We start from the raw sequence: 20903 nt of genomic DNA on the forward strand, positions 1-20903 counted from the left end.
ATTCTTATTTAATGTCCAAACCTGTTTTGCAGTTAATTCACATGTTGTGGGGTACTCATTTTGACTTGGAAGAAAAGCACAATTTTATAGTTCAAATTGGGAAAAATAAATACAGTAAATGGAGAAAAGTACAAAGATTCATAAAAGGTTTAGGGGTATGCGTACCCCTGTGTCCCCCCCCAGAAAAAGCACTGTGTGTACATATCAATTTGAGTTCATTTAACAGGTAGATTTGGAATGTAGAGATCTGTATTCCAGTGTTAATGACATCCATAGCTTCATACATTTGGAAAAATTCATACTAAACTGAGGATTTGCCCCCTAACATGAAGCCTGCCCCCCCAACATAAATCCTGGCTACGCCCATGGATGTACACAAGTTGCAAACAAACTTTTGCAAATAACAAAAGAATTTCTACCTATCGGTTCTCAGCTACGGACAGGCCTCAGAACCCAAGATCTTTCATATGCAACTGCTGAATGGGGGGGGGGGTAACCACCACCCTGTTTTGTCCACATTCTTATCAATAAGCCATATTCCATTTTACAAATGGAGAGATAGAAAATGCTGGTCTGCTTTTATTTCCAGCCGCGGATAATATCTGGAAGGCACTAGGAGCAAACTGGGTGTGGGACTTGTTTCGTAGAACGCGGGCCCCTCATGAATATGGAAAACGCCAGGTATAAATATGTATGAGCTGCCTGTCAGTCTCCGCCGAGTTCCCTTCCACGCTCTTTCTCCCTCTCTTCCCGCCACCGGAAGTGCCCCGCCGGTCGGCGGATCGGGAACGGCCGAGAGCAACATGGCGGCTACGGCAGCAGCGGCGGCGGCGGCGGCAGGAGGAGCCGCAGCAGCCGTGTCACGGGCGCCGCCCGCTCGGCGGCCCGGCCTGGGCCTGGGGCTCGGCCGCCCTCCGCGCTCGGCGCCGCGCGGCCCCCGCGAGCAGCCGTCGAGCCCGTGGGAGCTGGTGAGGCCCTCGGTGACGGAGCTCTCGCGGGCCGTCAGGAGCAACATCCTGTGCACGGTGCCCGGCTGCGGCAAAGTGCTGCCCAACCCGCCGGCGCTGAGCATGCACCTCAGCAAGGCCCACGGCGTGCAGCAGCAGCAGGTAAGCGGCGGCGGCGGCGCCCTCCTCCGCTCTCCCGCTCCTCCGGGGACCGAGCGCCTTCCCTCTCCCTCCAGAGGCGAGCCAGAGAAGGGTTTCATTTCAGCCCCACTTTTTAGCATTCGGTTTCTTTATAAGCTTCCCAGGTAACAATGTACCACTGATGGGTAGCTATCAGAATTCAATTATTTTCATTGATGGCGGCTATCTGAATTCAAATGTGAATGTTAATAATCACTCCCTTCCTGCATTGGTTTGTTCACAATGTTCCCAAGTCGTAGTTATTGGTGGGTAGCAGACAAAATTCAACTATTAATTATAATATTCAGCCCCTCCTCGTATCCCAGGCAATTATTATTAACTGGTAGCTATAGACTTTCAGTTATTAATAATAATCACAGCAACATAAGCCCTTTTCCTATTCTTCGCATCCCAACCCCTTTTGGTTGATTTACCTCAAATACCCCTTTCCTCTCCCTCCCTCCAGTGGCATTCTTACTATCTTTTTAATGCCTTGTTGTTGTGAGCCACTTTGAGCTCATTTTGTTTGCTTGAAAAGTGGTGTGCCAGTACAATGTTAAATCAAACCTCAGAGACTCCCTTTCCCACTCACAATTACTTCTTAGCTTTATTTAAAGGTTTCAGGCATACCTAGCAAAGCTGCCAGGATGCCATACAACCATGGTAATAAAATACCTTTTAAAAAGAGCAAATGTTAGGGAGGGCCCATAGCTAAAGTGATGCACATCCTTTGCATCCATAAAGCTCCAGGTTTAGTCTTGGGACAGGATTCAATTTCTGCTAGTTGTGGCAGATGATACTGGGCTGGATGAACCATTTGATCAGATTTGGTGTGAGGTAGCTTCCTAGTTGCTCATGTAGAAGATTCCTTGTACAGTACTCGGCACCTCCAGTTAAAAGTATCTTATTGTGAAATAATCATCCTTGAGATCCGAGAGACCTGTGGCCAGTCAAGATAGAAAATACTGAATTAGATAACCATTGGTGTAAGACTGGGAGTAGCCAACATGGTGCCCTCTAGACATTTTGGACTACAGCTGCCACCATCAGCCCCAGCCATCATGGCCAGTGATCAGATATTATGGGGGGATCGTAGTCCATAACAACTTGTGGCCACCACGTTGCCATTCATGATCTAAATCATATGAATATGGTATATGAAAATGCCATACTTTGTCCTTTGAGTCAGTATAATGGGCTGTATCCAAGGTTAGTTCTACTCAGAGAAGACCCATTGAAACCCAACCCATTGTAACTTCATTTCATATGCTTTGAATGTAGAAGGTTTCAGGTTCAATCATCAGTATCTCCAAATGTTGGGAGTATAGTCAGACTATACTCAGCCTGAAATAAGTTAGTGAGGGACTTATAAGGGGGAGGCAAAACACTGGGTTTATTGAAATCAAAGTTAGAGAGGTCTCATACACTCACAAACACTCTGTGATGGAGTGGGGTTTGTGGTGGAAGCTTTACACTGCAGAGATCTTGCCCCTCCCCAAATGGTTCTGTCCCTCTAATACCTTTTATCCCTCAATAACTTGATCATCTGAGCCTCTTCGTCTGTTCACTTAGTACTTCCCAAAATTCTCTAGTTCGTAACTTGGTTGATTGGCATCATAATTGCAAGCAACTTTGGCATTATCAGGATGTTTTCTGTTCTTCCTGGGGAAGACTGGGTACCAGCTATCCCTGGAATGTTATTTTCCTCTCATGCTTCTGGAATTTCTGTTAATCATAGGTTAGCCTGTGACTTCCAAGGACTGTGGCTCTTATTGTGGGTTCTTAACTCTGTAGCTTCATGATGATTCTGTAGAGGGAGAATTCTAATGCTTTGTTCATTTGTGATACTCAGCAGTTCAGCTCAGCTGCCATCCTACTTCCTTTCCTTTAGTAATTTTTCAGCAGAAAGTATCCATTCTAACCATTCATTCACAGAGTTGCAATACATACCGTAATTGGTAACCATCCACCACACATTCTGCTTGACCTAGAACAATGTGTAACATAAGTGCAGTGGTACCTCGGGCTAAGTACTTAATTCGTTCCGGAGGTCCGTTCTTAACCTAAAACTGTTCTTAACCTGAAGCACCACTTTAGCTAATGGGGCCTCCCGCTGCCACCGCGCCGCCGGAGCACGATTTCTGTTCTCATCCTGAAGCAAAGTTCTTGACCTGAAGCACTATTTCTGGGTTAGCGGAGTCTGTAACCTGAAGCGTATGTAACCCGAGGTACCACTGTAAAGGGTTGTTTGAGTAACAGGGCTGGGGAAGACTTGCCTGTAATATTGGAGAACCACTGTTCTTGCTCCCTCATAGTAAGCAGGTTTAGAACCAAAGCCCGAACTAGAAGTCTCAAGTGACTACATAATTTGAACTGGACCTTCCAGACACTTGCTGCTGCCACCACCTATTTAGCCCCATATGATGATATGTCTTTCTGCAAAAAGGAGACAAGTAGTGGCACCACTAATCTGTGACCCTCACCATAAGCATCTGACAAATCCCCTCACTATGATCCTCCTGTACACTCTCTCACACAAACATATTTACACACTAAAAAGCTTTTTCTGTAAGCAAATATGAGGAGGCGCCTCTTGAAGGACCAAATAATAAACCCACCCTAAAATCTGTTTCTTATCAGTAGGCTCTAATATAAATGTACTAGGTGCAGGTCAGGGTTTCTTCAAACTCTCAGAATCCTTCAACTACTATGGCCCACTGATACATGTTGCAGCTTCATTTGGCCTTGTTGCAGCCCTTCCTGATTCCTCACTCCAGCCAAACATCCTGCCCGCCAAGCTGTGCTGTTGTTAAAATCAGGCAAGAGCATCCCCATTTAAAATATTTAGAAATCCCTTCCTAAGCTCTGAAACTGTACTTCATCTAAGCTTTCTAGGTTCAATGAACAGTATTGCCTCACCATCTACATTGCTTTATCGCAACCTATGTGCTCTTTCATTCCACAAATTCACTCTGTACAGTGGTACCTTGGTTCTCAAACTTAATCCATTCCGGAAGTCCGTTCCAAAACCAAAGCGTTCCAAAACCAAAGCGCACTTTCCCATAGAAAGTAATGCAAAATGGATTAATCCATTCCAGACTTTAAAAAACAACCCCTAAAACAGCAATTTAGCATGAATTTTACTATCTAACAATATCATTGATCCATAAAATGAAAGCAATAATCAATGTACTGCAGTCACACAACCAATCAATCAGTACCTGACCTGGGTTCCACACTGTCACAAAATCAAAACAAAAAAGAGCTACAAAAATGCAAAATAAATAGGAAAAACAGACAGACCTCAGCATAACACTCAAAACGGAAGTGTGGCACTCAAAGCGGAGCATGTTCAGCTTCCGAAAAAAATTCCCAAACCAGAACACTTACTGCTGGGTTTGCAGTGTTTGGGTTCCAAGTTGTTTGAGTACCAAGATGTTGAGAACCAAGGTACCACTGTACTTTTCTTAAAATCTCTGAGTATGCCCCAGGTAAGGACAACTTCATAACCTTCCCAGACCTAGCGTGAAACCCATGTAACCTAATCACTGTAGCTATGAAAGGCTCACTGTACTTAATTACAGATTCCTTCAGCTGCTCTGTGTATTTCAGGCTAAGCAAGGAAACCTCCTCTCACCAAAGCCAGAATCCCTACCGCTAATCTTTCTTTTCTCCCGTAACTTTCTCTTCTCTTGTGTTTATCTTGAAAATGAGCTTTGTGCCCGAGCCCATGGTGCTGTTTTCAAAATCCTGGTATTTAAATGAAGTACTTACATCTTTGCTACTGCCTTTATGGTTGGGTTCCTGCTTCTGATTGTACTTTGTTGATAATACTATTTAAGTTTTAATCTCTTTCCAAATTTGAAATGTGACCTTTAATGGGAAGTGGCTGGCGGCTTCCTCCAAATCCCTTCCAGAAGTGCTTGATAAAACCTCTGGTGGGAAGCTGTAGCTATTTAGAGCAAAATGAGTGTTTATAAAACAATGTCCTCCATCTTGCAGCCAGATACTTTGTTTGGAAAGTACTGGACTTAATTAAGATTTTGAAGTAATGTGACAATAATATTGCAACAGGTCCTACTTGGACTCCTTGTAATCTCTCCTCATCCCTTTACATATCCCAGGGTGGCATAATGGCTTGTTGGGCTTTTACCTCAGGAATATCTTTTCAGACTTATTTTCACTCCAACCAACAAAGAGTTTTCTCAAAATGATATTCTATATTTTAGTGCCAATATTACAGTAGACAGTAAGATACCTGATGGTGCTTTAGAACTATGAGTATGTGGAAATCTGTATACCCTTGTGAGTGAATTTTGAAGTGAGACTTGCATTGTATATGGGGAAACTGAGCTCTGTAAAATAAACAGGAAGACTCCAGTCACTGGGTCTGTGAGCCAGTTTTAAGTCACCACTCATCCATGGATCTCACTAGGTGACCTTGAGGCAGTCATTATTCTTCAGCCTAACTTACTTCATGTAGTAGTTGTGAAGATAAAATGGATGGGTGGAAGCCTGAGATGAAAAATGTAATAAATAAATGCTGGCAGCTTTTTGTTGTTTTTAAAGATTCTTTTGCTTAAAGATTGGAAATATTTTTCATTCCTAGGGATTTATATATGCTACCACTGCTGTATATTAACAGAAGGGTAGGGACGGCCTGAAGAGGAGAGAGAGTCTTCCTGCATTCTTCAGGACTGAATCGTTGCATTTCAGGTTTTAGCATCTCTAGGCTGTTCTCTCACACTTTCCCCACTCCTTTTTGAAAGGGAAGATAAAAAGAAGATAGAGAAGAGGTTGGGCACCGATGATGAAACTTAACACTCCAGCCAGTCTGAGCATGTATCTAATTCAGCTGGTTTGGAAAGCCTTGGATTACGAATGCTTGGGGACCTTGATGTATAAAGAGAATGCCACACTTTAAAAAGCCTTTAAAAGTTCTGCAGTCCAAATTTTATACCAAGGAAAGCTGTCTCTTTGTATTAATTGAACCACACCCATATACTTCTGCAATCAAACTATTTTGTAATGTTGGGCACTGAATCCCTGTCCCAAAACTACTGGAATTAAGCCCTATCTCAAAGTTACTGGAAATCCTACTGATTTCCTTCTGGCTTCTGAGATTTTAGGAGCCATATCCACACATATTTCAAGCAAATCTTTCCAACCAGAAGTGCCAGAAACTTTGCGTTTTTTAATATAATATTATAGGAAATAATATGCTCATTATTCTGTGTTTTTGTCCATGCTTGCTCTGAATCACAGTATGATCAAAAGCCTGCTTAAGTTCAGCTGTGGGGAGACTGGAACAATCAGTGGTTCCTTGATCTGGTTCATGGCTCTGACATCACAAGTCATTGGTATAGCACTAGCCTCCCTAGCTTCAGTTTGTTTGGAATTTAATATTACACTCTCTTGCTGTGAGATGTTTGGTTCTAAATCGTTTGGTCTAAAAGTTCAGCATAATGTTTTCTGCAAAATGTTTCTGTTTCCTAAGTGACAGTGTTCACTCAATCATATCTTCATGGTTTAACAAGCCCAGATGTGAATAAGCCTTGTGTCCACACACACCCTTCCCTCCTTCTTGGTGCCCCAAAATTAACCCCAGAATTCTTCATCTACTCTTATTACACTAGCACTAGGAAACTGGTTGTCTCAGGTTTGGAACATTTTCAAACCATGGTTTAAAATTCTGGGTGGTTGGGAACATTGTAACTGTGTTACTGGGACCTATCGTTAATTGAAAATTGCCTTGCTTCTCACAGCATGCCAAGGAAGAAAGTGGCAGCATGAGGATAGCATACCCTCCAACATTTCTCCGATGAAAATAGGGACATCCCATTCCATAATGATAATTTTACTATTTATACCCCACACATCTTACTGTGTTGCCTCAGCCACTCTGGGCAGCTTCCAACATATATGAAAACATAATGAAACATTAAAAAAAACCTTCCCTATACAGTATTGCCTTTAGACAGCTCTGGGGTTAGATAACTCCATACCCTCCAACATTTCTCCAGTGAAAACAGGGACATCCTAAGGAAAAGCAGGACATTCTGGGATCAAATCAGAAACCAGGACGGCTTCTCTAAATCAGAGCACATGAGATAGAGCACATGAGCAAAAGCCTTGTACATACCTCTGCTTATTTAGCCAGGATAGACCCAAACTGGGTTAGTGAATAATCAACTACCTGTCACATAATCTAGGCAATTAGAGTGAGCTAGGATGTAAACTACCTAAAGTTTTTATTCCATATAGGGAATAACTGAAACATGTACAGAAGTTTCAAGTGGAGAGTCTCTTCAGTATGCAGGCAGGCAAAATGCTGTATAAAGACAAGCTTTATTTGTATTCCAGATACTTCTGAACCCCAAACATTAGATACAATTTAATAATAATCTTCTCCTACAGGATGGAAAAATAAATCCTGCAATAAGGAAAGACTTGAAAACGCCACAGAAATACTACTGCTGTCCTATTGAAGGTTGCCCTAGAGGACCAGAAAGGCCTTTTTCACAATTTTCTCTTGTAAGACAGGTATGTATTCGAACTACATTATTCAATAAATAGAACAATATAATTTATATGGAACATCTTATTCAAGAGCCCTGCATCTTTCTGAATTGCAAGATTTCTGTGTAAATGTATACCATTATAATCATAAGAGAAGCTTCATATGAATGTCATTTCATATTGTCGGTTGTCTATTGTTGGGATCAGTGTTTGGGAAAGAGCTCTCATGGAACTAGGGAGCCTGCGGCATCATTGCACAGGTTTTATACATGCTACTCTTTCGTTAGAAAATTAAACTTATTAAATGTGCTGAGATATGCCTTCAGTAGCTGAAAATGAAAGGAACAAATTGGAGGGTAATTTTGCTGTAGATCTCTGACTAGTTAATTCAATTACTCCTTTAACTCTCTGTAATATGCCCTCTTTTCACCAGAAGTACATAACTGTGTAAAACTTATAATGGGCCTGTGTAGATTATTGAGAACCTTAACTGCAAACTTCATGCAGGCTGCATGTCAGAGGTCTGGATCTTCTAAGAAATGCATTCTCTGATTCTTAATAACTTTTGAAAGAGTGGAATTGTTAAAATCAGTTGCAGTATTTATTGAGTTGAGGTGCAGCAAGATGTGGACTTTCGTTCCCATGTTTTAACCATTTTCAGGAATTCCAGAAAAATCTTGAAACCCCTCTATCAACTCTGGTCAGTCATTTAAAAATGCATGAAAATGCATCAAAAATTATGTTGACAGCATGCTTAAAAGTGCTTGTCTTGCATAGACAAGGCTGGAACTTGAACAGCTTTGTGTCTCAAACATAGTACCACTTTCTTTTGTTTGGGAAGGACCATCGCTCAGTGACAGAGCACTGGCATCTCCAGGTAGGGCTCAGGAAAAGCCCAGTCTGAAATCCTGAAGCCACTGCCAATCAGTGTAGACAATACTGACCTAGATGAACCAGTGCTGTCCAAGGCAGTTTCCTATAATTTACCTAACTTTTGTTTTTATATTTCAGCATTTTATGAAAATGCATGCTGAAAAGAAGCATAAATGTGATAAATGCAGCAATTCCTATGGCACCATATGGGATCTGAAGCGACATAGTGAGGACTGTGGCAAGTCTTTCCAGTGTACTTGTGGATGCCCCTATGCTAGCAGGACAGCATTATTGTCTCATATTTATAGGACACAGCATGAGATCCCTGTTGAACATAGGTAAGGGCAACATTTTTCTTTTGTTAACTGTTTCATATATGTGCACATATATTTGCCTTAAAACATTGGAAGGTGGAGGAGTTCTAACACCATTCTGTGAAGATCACTGCCACTGACAGCTTCCCTTATCTTACCAACAATTTTTTTTAAGGATAACTAAAGAGGCATGGATTTTTCCAGGCTTTTATACAATCAATTATTATCCAACATGCTGCCACCAGTAAAAGTGATTGTGTTTGAACTATCTAAGAATTCAGAATGCATTTCCATCCAATGTGGGGAGGCGGGATGACTACTGCTTTTGAAGTCCTTTATCAAAATGCTTAATGCACAGTATTATAGACTGTGTGGAATTACAGTGCAAGTTTTACTTTTAGGTCAGCATTGTTGGCTGCTAAACTGCTGTAAGATTATGCTTTGGTTGAATAACCTAGGCACTCTGATTTATTTACCCAGCAATGCAGTTTTCTGCTTAACCTTACCTTACTTCAGTGTGTTACTATTTTTATTTCTCTAAGTATGCTTTCAAGGCAAACAATTCAAATTATTCTAAAGTCTGTTATAGAAATGGTAAAAGTGGTGGGGTGGGAAAGATTTGGAGGGAATGAAAGAATATGTGCTACAGCTGTACCTAGTCAAAGATTTTGTAATATTTACAGGGATCCACCAAGTAAGAAAAGGAAAATTGAAACCTCTGTATCCAATCAGTTGGTGGGAGAAAAAGTTAAAGGAGCTTCTGCCAGTGTCCAGACCAGATGTACTAGCACTAAAGACTTGGAAACCTCTGAGATGAAGCCAGCAGCTTCCTTTGAAGATTCTAGCTGTTCCTATACTACTAAGCAAACACAAACGCAGCCAAAAAAATCACCAAAGTTGCTTCTGCCAAAGCCAAAAGTGGCTTTGGTTAAACTCCCTGTAATGCAGCTTACTCAATTGCCTATCTTTGTATCAGCACCAGACTCTTCTGTCAAACCCGTTGTAGTTGCCGTTGATGACAAAGGCTCTGTTATGAGTACTGTTCACCTAATGCCTCTGCCGGTAGGATTTATGATACCAGGACTGGAGGCTGAAACACTTGCATTTAAAAGCACCTTGCCCCTTTCAAAAACCAAAAATGCTGGCAGTGTTGAGCCAGTCAGCACAGGTATCCAGGTCAATTTGGGTAAAGGGGCATCAGATAATACAATCCAAGATCTGGAAGCCATATGCTACAAGAACGGGATTTGTTCAACAAATGTGCAGACGGACTTATCTTATATTTCGCAGAACTTTGTGGCATCTGCAGCCTGGACTCCTGATTCATCGGTGTCCTCTTGTTCTCAAACAGACCTGACGTTCAGCTCTCAGGTTTTGTTGCCAATTAATGTGCAGACACAGACACTGTTACCCAGTTCAAAGTTGACTTCTTCCATAGCTGCTCAGACAGATGCACTTGCACAGGCTTGCTTTCAGTCATGTGGAATTTCTCGGGAGACTCAGACCAATAGGTCGCAGAAAGATATTGATGGGAGAGTACAAATGGACCAGGCTGTAATGTGCAATGACATTTTTGACAGTGTTAGTTCATCATTCAGTGATTCAGCCACAGTGGGACTTCCAGGCAGCAACTTGATGGCTGCAGGCCTGGGTCAAAGTCTGCTGCAAAGAGGAAGCTGCAAATCTTTGAGTCCAGACACTAAGTGTGAGCCAGTTATCAGCTTCAGTGCACAAAATAATATTCTCCCACAGCAGGTTATGACAGACAATCAGACCCAGACAATGGAGTTACTGAACGATCTTGAAACTATTTTTTCTAATAACACAGCGGGTCAGTCATTGGATAACCGTAGTCTTTTGACTGACACTAGCTCGCATTCTGGCACACCCTTGCCTTCTGGCCCTACGCAGAACACAGGAATTGATTTTGACATTGAGGATTTCTTCACAGCCTCCAATATCCAGACACAAACGGAAGAGACCCAGCTGAACTCTGAGCCAGTCTTAGAGTTACTAGATATTGAAACCCAGACAGATTTATTTTCAGATAATGCCACCCAGTCCTATAGCTGCAGGGGTAATCCCAATTTCTTAGGTTTGGAGATGTTTGACACACAGACCCAGACAGACTTAAATTTCTTTTTAGACAGCCCCTATTTGCCTTTGGGGAGCATCTTGAAACAGTCTACCTTCTCTATGAGCACAGACTCATCTGATACAGAAACACAGACAGAAGTGCATTTTCCTGCAAAAAATTCCTCTAACCAAATGGCAGAAAGCAAAGTCCAGCTGAATAGTGCTGAAACACAGACCATGGATAGCTGCTTTGAAACCCTTGGCAGTTTATTTCTTACTAGCAATGAGACTCAGACTGCTATGGATGACTTTTTGTTGGCTGACTTGGCCTGGAATACAATGGAGTCACAGTTCAGTTCAGTCGAAACACAGACTTGTGCAGAATTGTGTTCTCTGTTTCAGGGTCCTGATAAATCAAACCATTGAGTGCTGTTCTCAAACTCTCTTTTCTTTGAGGATTAAGTTATGTGTGGGTAGGAGAAACTGACATTCAAGTCACCTCCACTGAATGTAATTGACCACATATGGTTGGTTTACAAACTGTGTCCTACTATAAGGTACTTTAACTGTTTTGTGTTTACTAATATGAATCCTGTGTGCATATGTTCACTGCTGTGTGTTTGTGTATGTTTGAACACTTCATAACTGGTAGTAATCTTGTGTCTGCCCTCTGCTATGCTGAGTTACATTTTTTAAAAAAAACTCTTTTAAGTTCCAAACTCATAGCTGTTAGTAATACCTGTCCTCTGATCTTGACTATTAACGCAGCAGTCCTGTACTTGGGAAGAAGTCCACTAAACAGAGTGGAGTTCTTGAGTAATCAAACATGGAATTGTGCTGTAGGTGTTTATTTGTTTTTTAATGGACCAAAACCTAGTTTTCTTTAAATTCTGGCTCATTCCCCAAATCCTGAAAATGGAGCTCTTCTCTTTTTTCTTCTTGTTTTTGGAGTTCATCGTTGCAATTCAGCTCTACAGGGGTTACATCATGGTTGTGCCCAAGAATTCCTACAGATTCACGCTTCCGCATGTTGCTGTGACATAGGCTAACAATTTGGCAGGAATGTGCCCTACATACTTGCAGCAGCTTGTTGCTTCCTAGAAAACCAACCAAAGTACAGAACAAGTTTTCTTTCTTTCTTTCTCTCTCTCTCTCTCTCTCTCTCTGTGTGTGTGTGTGTGTGTGTGTGTGTGTGTGTGTGTGTGTGTGTCATCTGGCTTCTAATCCATATAAATTTAGTAAGACTTCATACTTGTGACTGTGGGTAGGTGGACAACTGAATATTGACATCACCATGCTAAGAAAAATGTGCAGCAGTACACTTTGGATTCTGTACAGCTAAGCTATACTAAAACTAGGATTACTGAAATTAATCTAATTTAGCCATGTCCATTAATTTTGGTTGGTCTGCTCAGTGTATGACTAATGTTGAATACAACCCAACATGTTTAACATGGGTAAATCCTTGTTGATCATGGATTCAATTTTCTTGAAACAATGTTAGTAGCCTGTAAGACGTTTAGTTTTTGAACAGTCTTGCCAAGTTCTAGCAGACAGTTTGGAATTAAGCTCAATGGCTTGCAAAAATCTATATTAAGTAAGGAAAAGAAAGGAAGGCACCAATGCAGAAATGAGAGAGGATACTTCAAATATACACTTGGATATATGTTATTTAATTCAGTGTATTTTGTGTCAGCAACTCTTCAGAGCTGCTGGTTTTCATTGCCTCTGAAAAGGGATTATTGACTAAAATTTCCAATGTACCTTTTTTCTTTTTAATCTGTCCTAAGAGCTTATGTCAAACAATCACTTTGGAAACATAGCTGCAAGGCAAACTATGAGAACACCGTGAGTTCCTATCTGCTCAGGACAAGATTACTAGGAAGCTCTTCTACCAAGTGATAAAGGAAATTGTTCATCAAAATAGCAGATGGCATGTGCTCAGCTACAGCTTTTACCTGCTGTTGGACATAAAGTTCTGTTTGTGCTTGAATTCTTTAAATTCATGTTGAGCCCTCAGCTCCTCCAAGAACAACTTATCTTTCAAAGAGCAAAAAAACTTAAGGCTAGGATGGAGGATCTGTGGTCCTCCAGATGTTCCTGGGCTACAACTGTTATCATCCCTGACAATTGTCCCTACTGGCTGAGGCTGATGGGAGTTGGGAGTTCAGCAGCATCTGGAGAGCACCATGTTCAGTGGTAGGGCCTGTTGTTGTCTTTGTATAGTGCTGCTAATGGTCTGTCAGCATAGACCCATCACTTCCACACTGATTTTGTGTCTTTCCTTCTAAGTCTTACCCAAAATACTCTGTGCAAAGTCTAAAGTGTTAGCAACTGCTCAGTGTTATCTGTTGATGTTCTTCTATTTCCGTTTTTTGTTTATTGAAGAGAATATCCTACACTGGATATTTGCAATCTTCATTAATTGTATGCAGGGTTTATGTTTTCTCTCTCCAAGCCTTTATTCCGCAGAATTGAGCATCTATTTCCCACTGAGCCTTGGATAAGCATTTGGAAGAAGAACTCTCAACTGGGTCCTGTACTTACATAACACTTTGGTATGCACCAGCTGATTGCTTCAGCCAAAGAGTGGCAAACAGCTTCCAGGTTGATGCAGGTTACACACTGTTCTTCAATCAATCTCTAGATTGATGCTGTTTAACAAGCAATGAAGCTGAAATTATGCAGTTTGGTCAGAGTCCCAGGCAGCAGTGAAGTAATGACATCACTAGGGTGCACTCTTTATGTATCATGCAAGTTGTTTTGATCTAAGGTCAATTGTCAGTCAGGAGTGGTACTGTTATTCCTCCATGGTCACATGAATTATTTATTATTATTTATTATTTGATTTATTACTTGCCCTTCCACCATAAGATCCCAGGTTGGTTCACAACAATTTAAAATACATTAAAAAGATGGCACTCCAGAAATTTAACTATACTCTTGTTGGGATGCAACTAAAAAGTCCCTTATCCCACTGAAGCTTAGTGCTCTCCTAGTGCTTCCAGTGCAAAGCTAGTGTCATCCGGCTTGCTGTGGTATACAGCTTGGTACTTGCAGTTCAGAATGTAGTAGCCTAGGTCCACTTTTGATTAAAGTGTCCACCTTGAAGTGGGTTTGAATTGTTGTTGCGTATCTGTGGTCAGGGTGTTCAGGCACTAATATGAGTATGTATATTAAGCTTTTCCACAAACAAAACAGGCAGCTGTTCTGGGTCCCCCACACCTTAAACAAAGTACCACTAATGCAGTGGAGATCATGTTGGTATATAATCGCCTTCTTAAGTTGATGTGATTGTCTTTAAGCAGCTACTTATAGATGGGTACTGCCAGTGCCAATAGTGCAGATTGACCTTTGGGCTCTATTCTGTTACTGGTATCTTATCCTACATAGGGTGCTTATGCAATAGCTCGCCTTGAACTGCTGCTGTGACTAAATCAATCCATGGATTTCTGCTTGTGGGAGAAGAAATGTTCCACACTCCTTGGACTCATAGAAGAAGACTTAAAAGCCATCCACAGCTCAGTGTACAAAACTACAGTAGCTTATTTTCTCCTCCAGGAATGGCAGATCTCCTGCATGCCCCACCTTTGGCTATCTTCTTTCTTTAGTAGGAGATTCCAAGAATATATTTGCTATAGAGAGAAAATATTGACTCAGCCTAGTCATATTTGCAGAAAAGACCTGGTTTCTGAACACCTTTCACGTTCCTGGCATCCTTTTCAAGGAGATTTTGAGCCTGTCTTCGAAATGAATCTTGTAACATTTTGTTCTTTGTTTCTATTGATTGTTTCCCCCCACCATTTGATCAGAGCGATTGAACCAGAATGTTGCTCAGTTTGCAACGGTCTGCACACAATCCTTGTATTTGATTAATATGAGTTAATTAAAGGGAGTTTGGTGCATAAGCTACATCTTCTGCCTTTGGTTTTCCAATTCCATAGTATTTTCTAGCAATCAGGGTAACCTACCTGCTAATGAGGGAGCAGTAAACAGATTTGAATTTTTAAAGAATTGGTTTATATACAAGTGTTTAGCATGATTGTCATGACCTAGACACAGAGGGCCCACTTGCATGACACAATAGCTACAGGAAGGTAAGTTTTTGTCAGCATGAACCAGCTGACCTGAATAGAGGTTGATACCACATATCCTCCTTCTGAGCTGGAGATTATCCCTTGTTAGATCTAAACCACCCAGCCCTCTGCAACCTATCAAACTCAGCATGTTGTTGTCAAAAGCAAACTAAGAATGCTCAGCTTCTACATACTAATCTTCTACTTCATAGAAGGTGAAAGATGCTAATATACATACTGATATCTTAGTGTTTGTGTGACTAGCCCTGATTGCTATAGTACTAAGAAACAAGAAATGCCTTTCTCTCAATCTGGTGGACGCTGATATATACAGGCATGATCTTCCTTACAATCCCAAGTATAATACGGCATGCATGGTGCATATAGTCAGCTGACATTTACATCAGCTCTAACTGGAGTCCTGTCTTCTATAGGGAAACACTCATCCTTGAAATTCTTCACTTTTTCTTCAGTTAAGGGTTAAAATTAACTTGAACTAAAAACCAACCATATTTGTTTTTCGGCAACGATAATAAGGCAAGTACTACAAGTTACTACCCATCTCAGGCAAACAACAAGAAACTTTGGCAAGCTGTTCCCCCCAGGGTTTGGTTGCTTCCTTTCTCACGCCTGCTTCTAGAGGGCTTAGTTGTCTTTTTTGAGCGTCTGAAAACAGGGCCTAACACTCACTGTACTGGGTGAGTTGCTTAGTATCATTTTAGAAAGTAAAATAACTCGTTCACAATCACTGTACAGTAGCCTTTGCCAACCTGGTGCCTTCCAGATGTTCCCATAAGCCATAGCCAACACAGCCAGGTTGGCAAAGGCAGCGTTAGAGGTTACCTGTGGCAGTAGATGCACCCAGGATATTTGCCTGTCATTGTAGCTGGTTCGAGATGGATGAAAGAGTAAAAGAGGATGAGAAGGCAGGAAATAGACAACCACCTCTTAATTGTTTGCAAAGCTTATATTAACTTTTAAAGGAACATTCTTGAATATCATTTTGCACCACGAAATAGCACTAGTCTGCTTAATGGATATTTCTAAACTTGAAAACAAAAAACCTGAGTTGCAGAGCTTAGTGTGATGTCTTACTCCTGCTGGATCAAAGTATGGTATTTCATTTCATTATGCTTGCTAATTTTCAAGAAAAATTCTAGGTGTGCATACATACACACACATGCTTCACATCTGACTGCAGATTGACAGACACTGGAAATGAAACTCTGTGAGCCTCTGGATGCTTTATGGGGATTTGGGTTTTTGGAGGTTGGGGACTTGTTTCTGACTAAATGTAGGATTGCACTGTGAATAAACATGTGTCTAGGCTGTGTATGGGCTGCAGATGGGAACACGTATGCTTGATTACACCTCAACCCCCCTGCAATTTTTTTTTAATTCCCTAATACCTAGTTTTCCATATAGAAAATAAGAGGAAATCCTTTTGTATGGAGGAGCATTCAATAATGTGAGCCCCCACCTGCAGCCTAAGCATGGGTATACCATGTCAGAAGCAATACCGTGTCATTGAACAATACCAGTGAACTAAGGGGTTTGGTCCACTGCAAGTTGCCTGAAATGTGAAAATGAGTAAATACACACAGTTTATCTATTAAAGGGACAAGGGTTGTATCAGAACCTTGGCATGTAGATAAAACATCTGAATTACACCGTATTAAATTCCAGCATCGATCATGTATATCATTGAACATTTTCTGTATCCAATTCTTGCACTTTATGGAGTTTTTGCAAGGAAACAATACAGTGCTGTTGTTTCCTAGCCTCAAGAGAATGACTTCCATTTTATCACTGAGGGGGTAAGGAGCAGATGGGCTGGAGGAATCCTGAATAAAAATGAAACTGTGGCCTGTTACCTTTAAGAGGAGGTTGTCATCTGATTAAGGTTTTAATATCTGGCTGGAAAATCTCATTCTCGTTTGCAGCTGCAATTTTCACTACACCCTCCTTTCTGCCATGTTTAGGGACAGAGTAGTCCTCTTTTTCTAGGGGTTTCCCCCCTCTCATTTCTGCCCACTTTGTTAAAGATCAAATTTATCTACTACAGTTAAATCTGTTATTCTTTATGGAGCCACAAGCCTCCTTTTTCTCCTCCAATGCATACGTATTCTCTTCAGGCAGCTAATCAAGATGAAATGCCAAAGAGCACATTAATCTTACACGTGCACACAATGACAATTTAGACCAACATGCAAGTGCACAGTTTCCTCTGCTTTCAGACAGTAAAATGGTAGTACTGACTCTTCTCTGTCCATTAGGTGTTTGCACACACTATTGCATGCATAGAACTGCAAATACTGTGAGCTTTAAATAAATGAACTCTCTGTCGAATAAAAATGTTCAGGTTAAGGGCCTACCTGTATATATAATGAAACACATTTATGTCACAAAGATGAACAAATAAATGTCTTTCTGCCTTAACTCACCAGTTTTTTCCCCTGCCTCTTGTTTTACACTAAATGGTTACTTGAACACTTTGCCATTTCATTCCTCTATTGAAAAGAAATAGTTGGGTCTAGAAAGCAGATTATACTGTGAAATAGAAACGCAGTGTCACACTTTTCACTAGCCCCCGTCAAATTGCTGTAGTGCAATAGCCTTTGGCTGTGTGGATGGAGATAGCATTTCTTTTTTATTCCTTGCCTGAAAACCAAAGTAGTGATAAAGGGTATGGTCTTGCCCTGATGCAAGGGGTTTGCAAATGATGGGGCGTGACTGCAGGAGATGTAGCCATGCTGGCATTCTTTTCCCAGGGCTATGCAAGCGTGGCTATGGTTTAATATGGGGTGGCCAACAGTTCTGAATGCAGGAGCTGCATTCCGTGGGGAAAGGTGGTCAGAGGCCGCATAACGGCAGTAGGCAAGGCTGGAGCCAACGGATAGCCCACCCCTTTTTCCTCACAGCTTTTCCCCATTTCATCAACCATTCCTCCTCACATAAGCCAACCCCTTCCATCCTTACACACAACAGACATGCTTCCATCCTCCATCCAGTCTCAAACACACACAAACACAAACCCTCTCATACCAGCTATTCTTCCTCTCTTCCATTCTGTTTTTCTGTTCGTTTCTCTGTCGTTCATCATATTATTTTATCACTTACCGTATTTTTCGCCCTATAGGACACACTTTTCCCCTCCAAAAATGAAGGCGAAATGTGTGTGCGTCCTATGGGGCGAATGCAGGCTTTCGCTGAAACCTGGAGAGCGAGAGGGGTCGGTGCGCACCGACCCCTCTCGCTCTCCAGGCTTCAGGAGAGCCCCACCGCCAGCCCCACAAACTCGGGGGACAGCGGGAGAGGCACAGCGCACCCTTCCCGCTGTCCCCCAACTTGGTTAGAAGGCTGGTGGAGGGCTTCCCCCTCCTCCAGCCCCGCAAGCTCCCAGAGCGATGCCAAAGCTGCACGCAGCTTCAGCATCGCTCTGGGTCCCGTTCTGGGGCCTGGGGGAAGGGGGAAGGGGGAGCTCGGGCTTCCCCCGCCCCAGCCCCACGCCTGGGGTGGGGAAATTTTTTTTTTCCTTTATTCCCCCCCCCCCAAAAAAAAATCTAGGTGCGTCCTATAGGGCCAAAAATACAGTAGTTGCTATTTTTGCCTCCCTCTCCATCTACCCTTCTTTCCCCTCACCTGTGCTATGCCCCTCTGAGGCATCTGATCAAGCCCTGTATTTTAAAATGAGCTTAAAGATTTGCAAATGTTTCATGCCAGGCAGAAAAGCAGCTGGCTAAGTACTTTGGCAGTTGTTTATCCTCCTGGACAAGGGGCCCCCCTGATTTATAGCAGAAGCAGGAGACAAGTTTCTCAAAGTTGTAAAAAGGGAAATACAGGCTGGAAGCAAAGGTTACACTGACCCTACATATTACAGAATACAACCAAGCTGCAAAAACACTAATTAAGAGTTGGTAAATAGTAAGATCTCTGTTTAGATAGAACTTAATACCACGAGCCATTTGTTTTGGAATGCAGGGGCAACAGGGGCAACAAGGGCAAAAGGTGATCTGGTAATTAAGGTGCCTTGTCGAGGCAAATGTAAGATATATGGCTACTTGTCTGCCATTTATGGATAGAAGGAAATATAGCTCTTTGTCTCCCATAAAAGGTAATAGGAAATGGGTGTATCTTTTATGATTGGTTCTAGCAAACAGCCAATAGGAATTTCAACCAGGCTGATTGGACAGAGGCAGCCAAAGGAGGAGCAAGGGGGCTGGGTTGAGGAAATACAAGTGCTGGCCATCAGGGCTGGAGGGCAGGCAGAGCTTTGGTAACCATATACCACTGTGCCTATCATTTATTTGTCTGACAAATAAATTATTATTTTAATTTCTCTATTGCTGCGTTGAATATTTCATTCCAGCTAAGCGTTAACCACAAGCAGGGTGCTACACCTCCACCTCTGCATCCACAACCCCATCCATGCACTCAAAAGTAAATGAAAGGCTTGCTGTATACAGCCTTCAAATCTCCCTCAGCACTTCCTCTTTGTAACTGTGATCCTGTGCTTTGCCACCTTGATCCTTCCCTGATCACAAAGCGCCACGATAGACAAGCATGCTAGCTGCTGTGTCTGGTGCTGACCCTCACATACTTTTCTGTCTCCAGCAGCAGCAAGAGCCAATCTGGAGAGTGTAGGGCCTACAAGGGCACTCTGAAGGAGTGCCTTAGCCTCTGTGCCTTGACCACATGTGTACAAATGCCTGCTTGACACTGTTTTGTTCGGTGGGGCTATGGTATTGGGGGGGCATCAAAAATAGGTGGAGATCCACATCAAGCTCACATCTGTCTTAAGACAGCAAGGAAGTGCTCCCTCTTATTCATCCCCCTCCCCCCATACCTTCAAAGCAGCTTCAAATGTTGGAAGGGATGGCAAGGGACTGGTACATTTGCCCACAGGTGGTAGTCATGTTCTTTGATAGAGGCGTTTGGGGGTAAGAATTTTTTCCCCAAAAAAATTAGCAATATGACTAAAGAGAAGATTTCAAAGACTCCTCTATGTGCAATTCTGGTTATTTCACCAAACTACTTAAGTCTACACCAAAATAAAAAGTCTTTATTTTAGCCTCTTTATTGGCAGCAAGAACAGTAATTGGAACACATCAAAAAGTTCTGCAGACTCCTCTGTGGAGCCTTGGGGTTCATCCACACTTTTGTTTGTTCCACACCTAGAAAGCTCAAGTCCAAGTGGCTTCCCCCTTGCCATGCTCGCTTTCAAGGGGAAACCAGCTCTTTAGCTTGGAACAAATGAGGAGTGATGAGGAGTGGGTTTTCACTGGGGGAAAGCAGCATGGCAAGAGGAAGTGTGGATAAGCCCTGTGTTTCAGAGCGCCATATATTAAAGGACAAACACCAAACCCATGAAGGTTCTTAGAGGTCATGTAAAAGGAAAAGGCTACTCATTTTAATTTATGGTTATCATACCTCTTAGAACTAAGCCTCCAAATAATTATAAGATTTTGCTGCCATGCTAAGAGAATAATTATAGTTTGAAGGCTGTACTTGATGTATCCTAACTTAATTGGTGATTTTTTTAAAAAAAAAAGTTTGTGTACTATATTTAGCCCATGTTTACTGTAAAGGAAAATTCCACATTATAAGAATATTATTTTTAAATTCTATAAAATGCAGTAGGCATTGAGCAGGGAGAGCTTTTTACTCATCAGTAGGAAGGAAGCTCTTCTGCATCTCAGGTAGGCACACCTGGCACAACTATACTGCAACACAATTGACCTATGTTTTGGGGTGAGGAGGGAAATAATTGTTCCACTATAAGCTTTTTAAAAACCAAACACACACAGGAGTTGGGGAATAACTCTTCTAACTGAAGAATCACGAAGGATTAATAGAATTATATTTTCATAACCAGCCAGAGTTCTAATGCTAAGGCTCCCTATTCTCAGCAAATTAGT

The 20903-nt window shown here is 41.9% G+C and overlaps 1 protein-coding gene and 1 long non-coding RNA gene across 2 annotated transcripts; one reads left to right on the top strand and one right to left on the bottom strand.

The window, feature by feature from the left end:
* Positions 1-933: 933 nt before the first annotated feature.
* Positions 934-17424, top strand: ATMIN (ATM interactor). Its single transcript, XM_081871916.1, has 4 exons — positions 934-1109; positions 7545-7670; positions 8658-8857; positions 9517-17424. Exons 1-4 carry the CDS (start codon positions 1071-1073, stop codon positions 11333-11335), a joined length of 2184 nt encoding a protein of 727 aa, XP_081728042.1. The 5' UTR covers positions 934-1070; the 3' UTR covers positions 11336-17424.
* Positions 15522-19994, bottom strand: LOC309347410. Its single transcript, XR_014158926.1, has 3 exons — positions 19386-19994; positions 18578-18640; positions 15522-18100 (listed from the first exon to the last, which is right to left on the bottom strand). It is a non-coding gene; the product is annotated as an uncharacterized lncRNA (long non-coding RNA).
* Positions 19995-20903: the final 909 nt, after the last annotated feature.

Source organism: Podarcis erhardii, assembly GCF_964252035.2.
Source record: "Podarcis erhardii genome assembly, chromosome: 7".
NCBI lineage: Eukaryota > Metazoa > Chordata > Lepidosauria > Squamata > Lacertidae > Podarcis > Podarcis erhardii.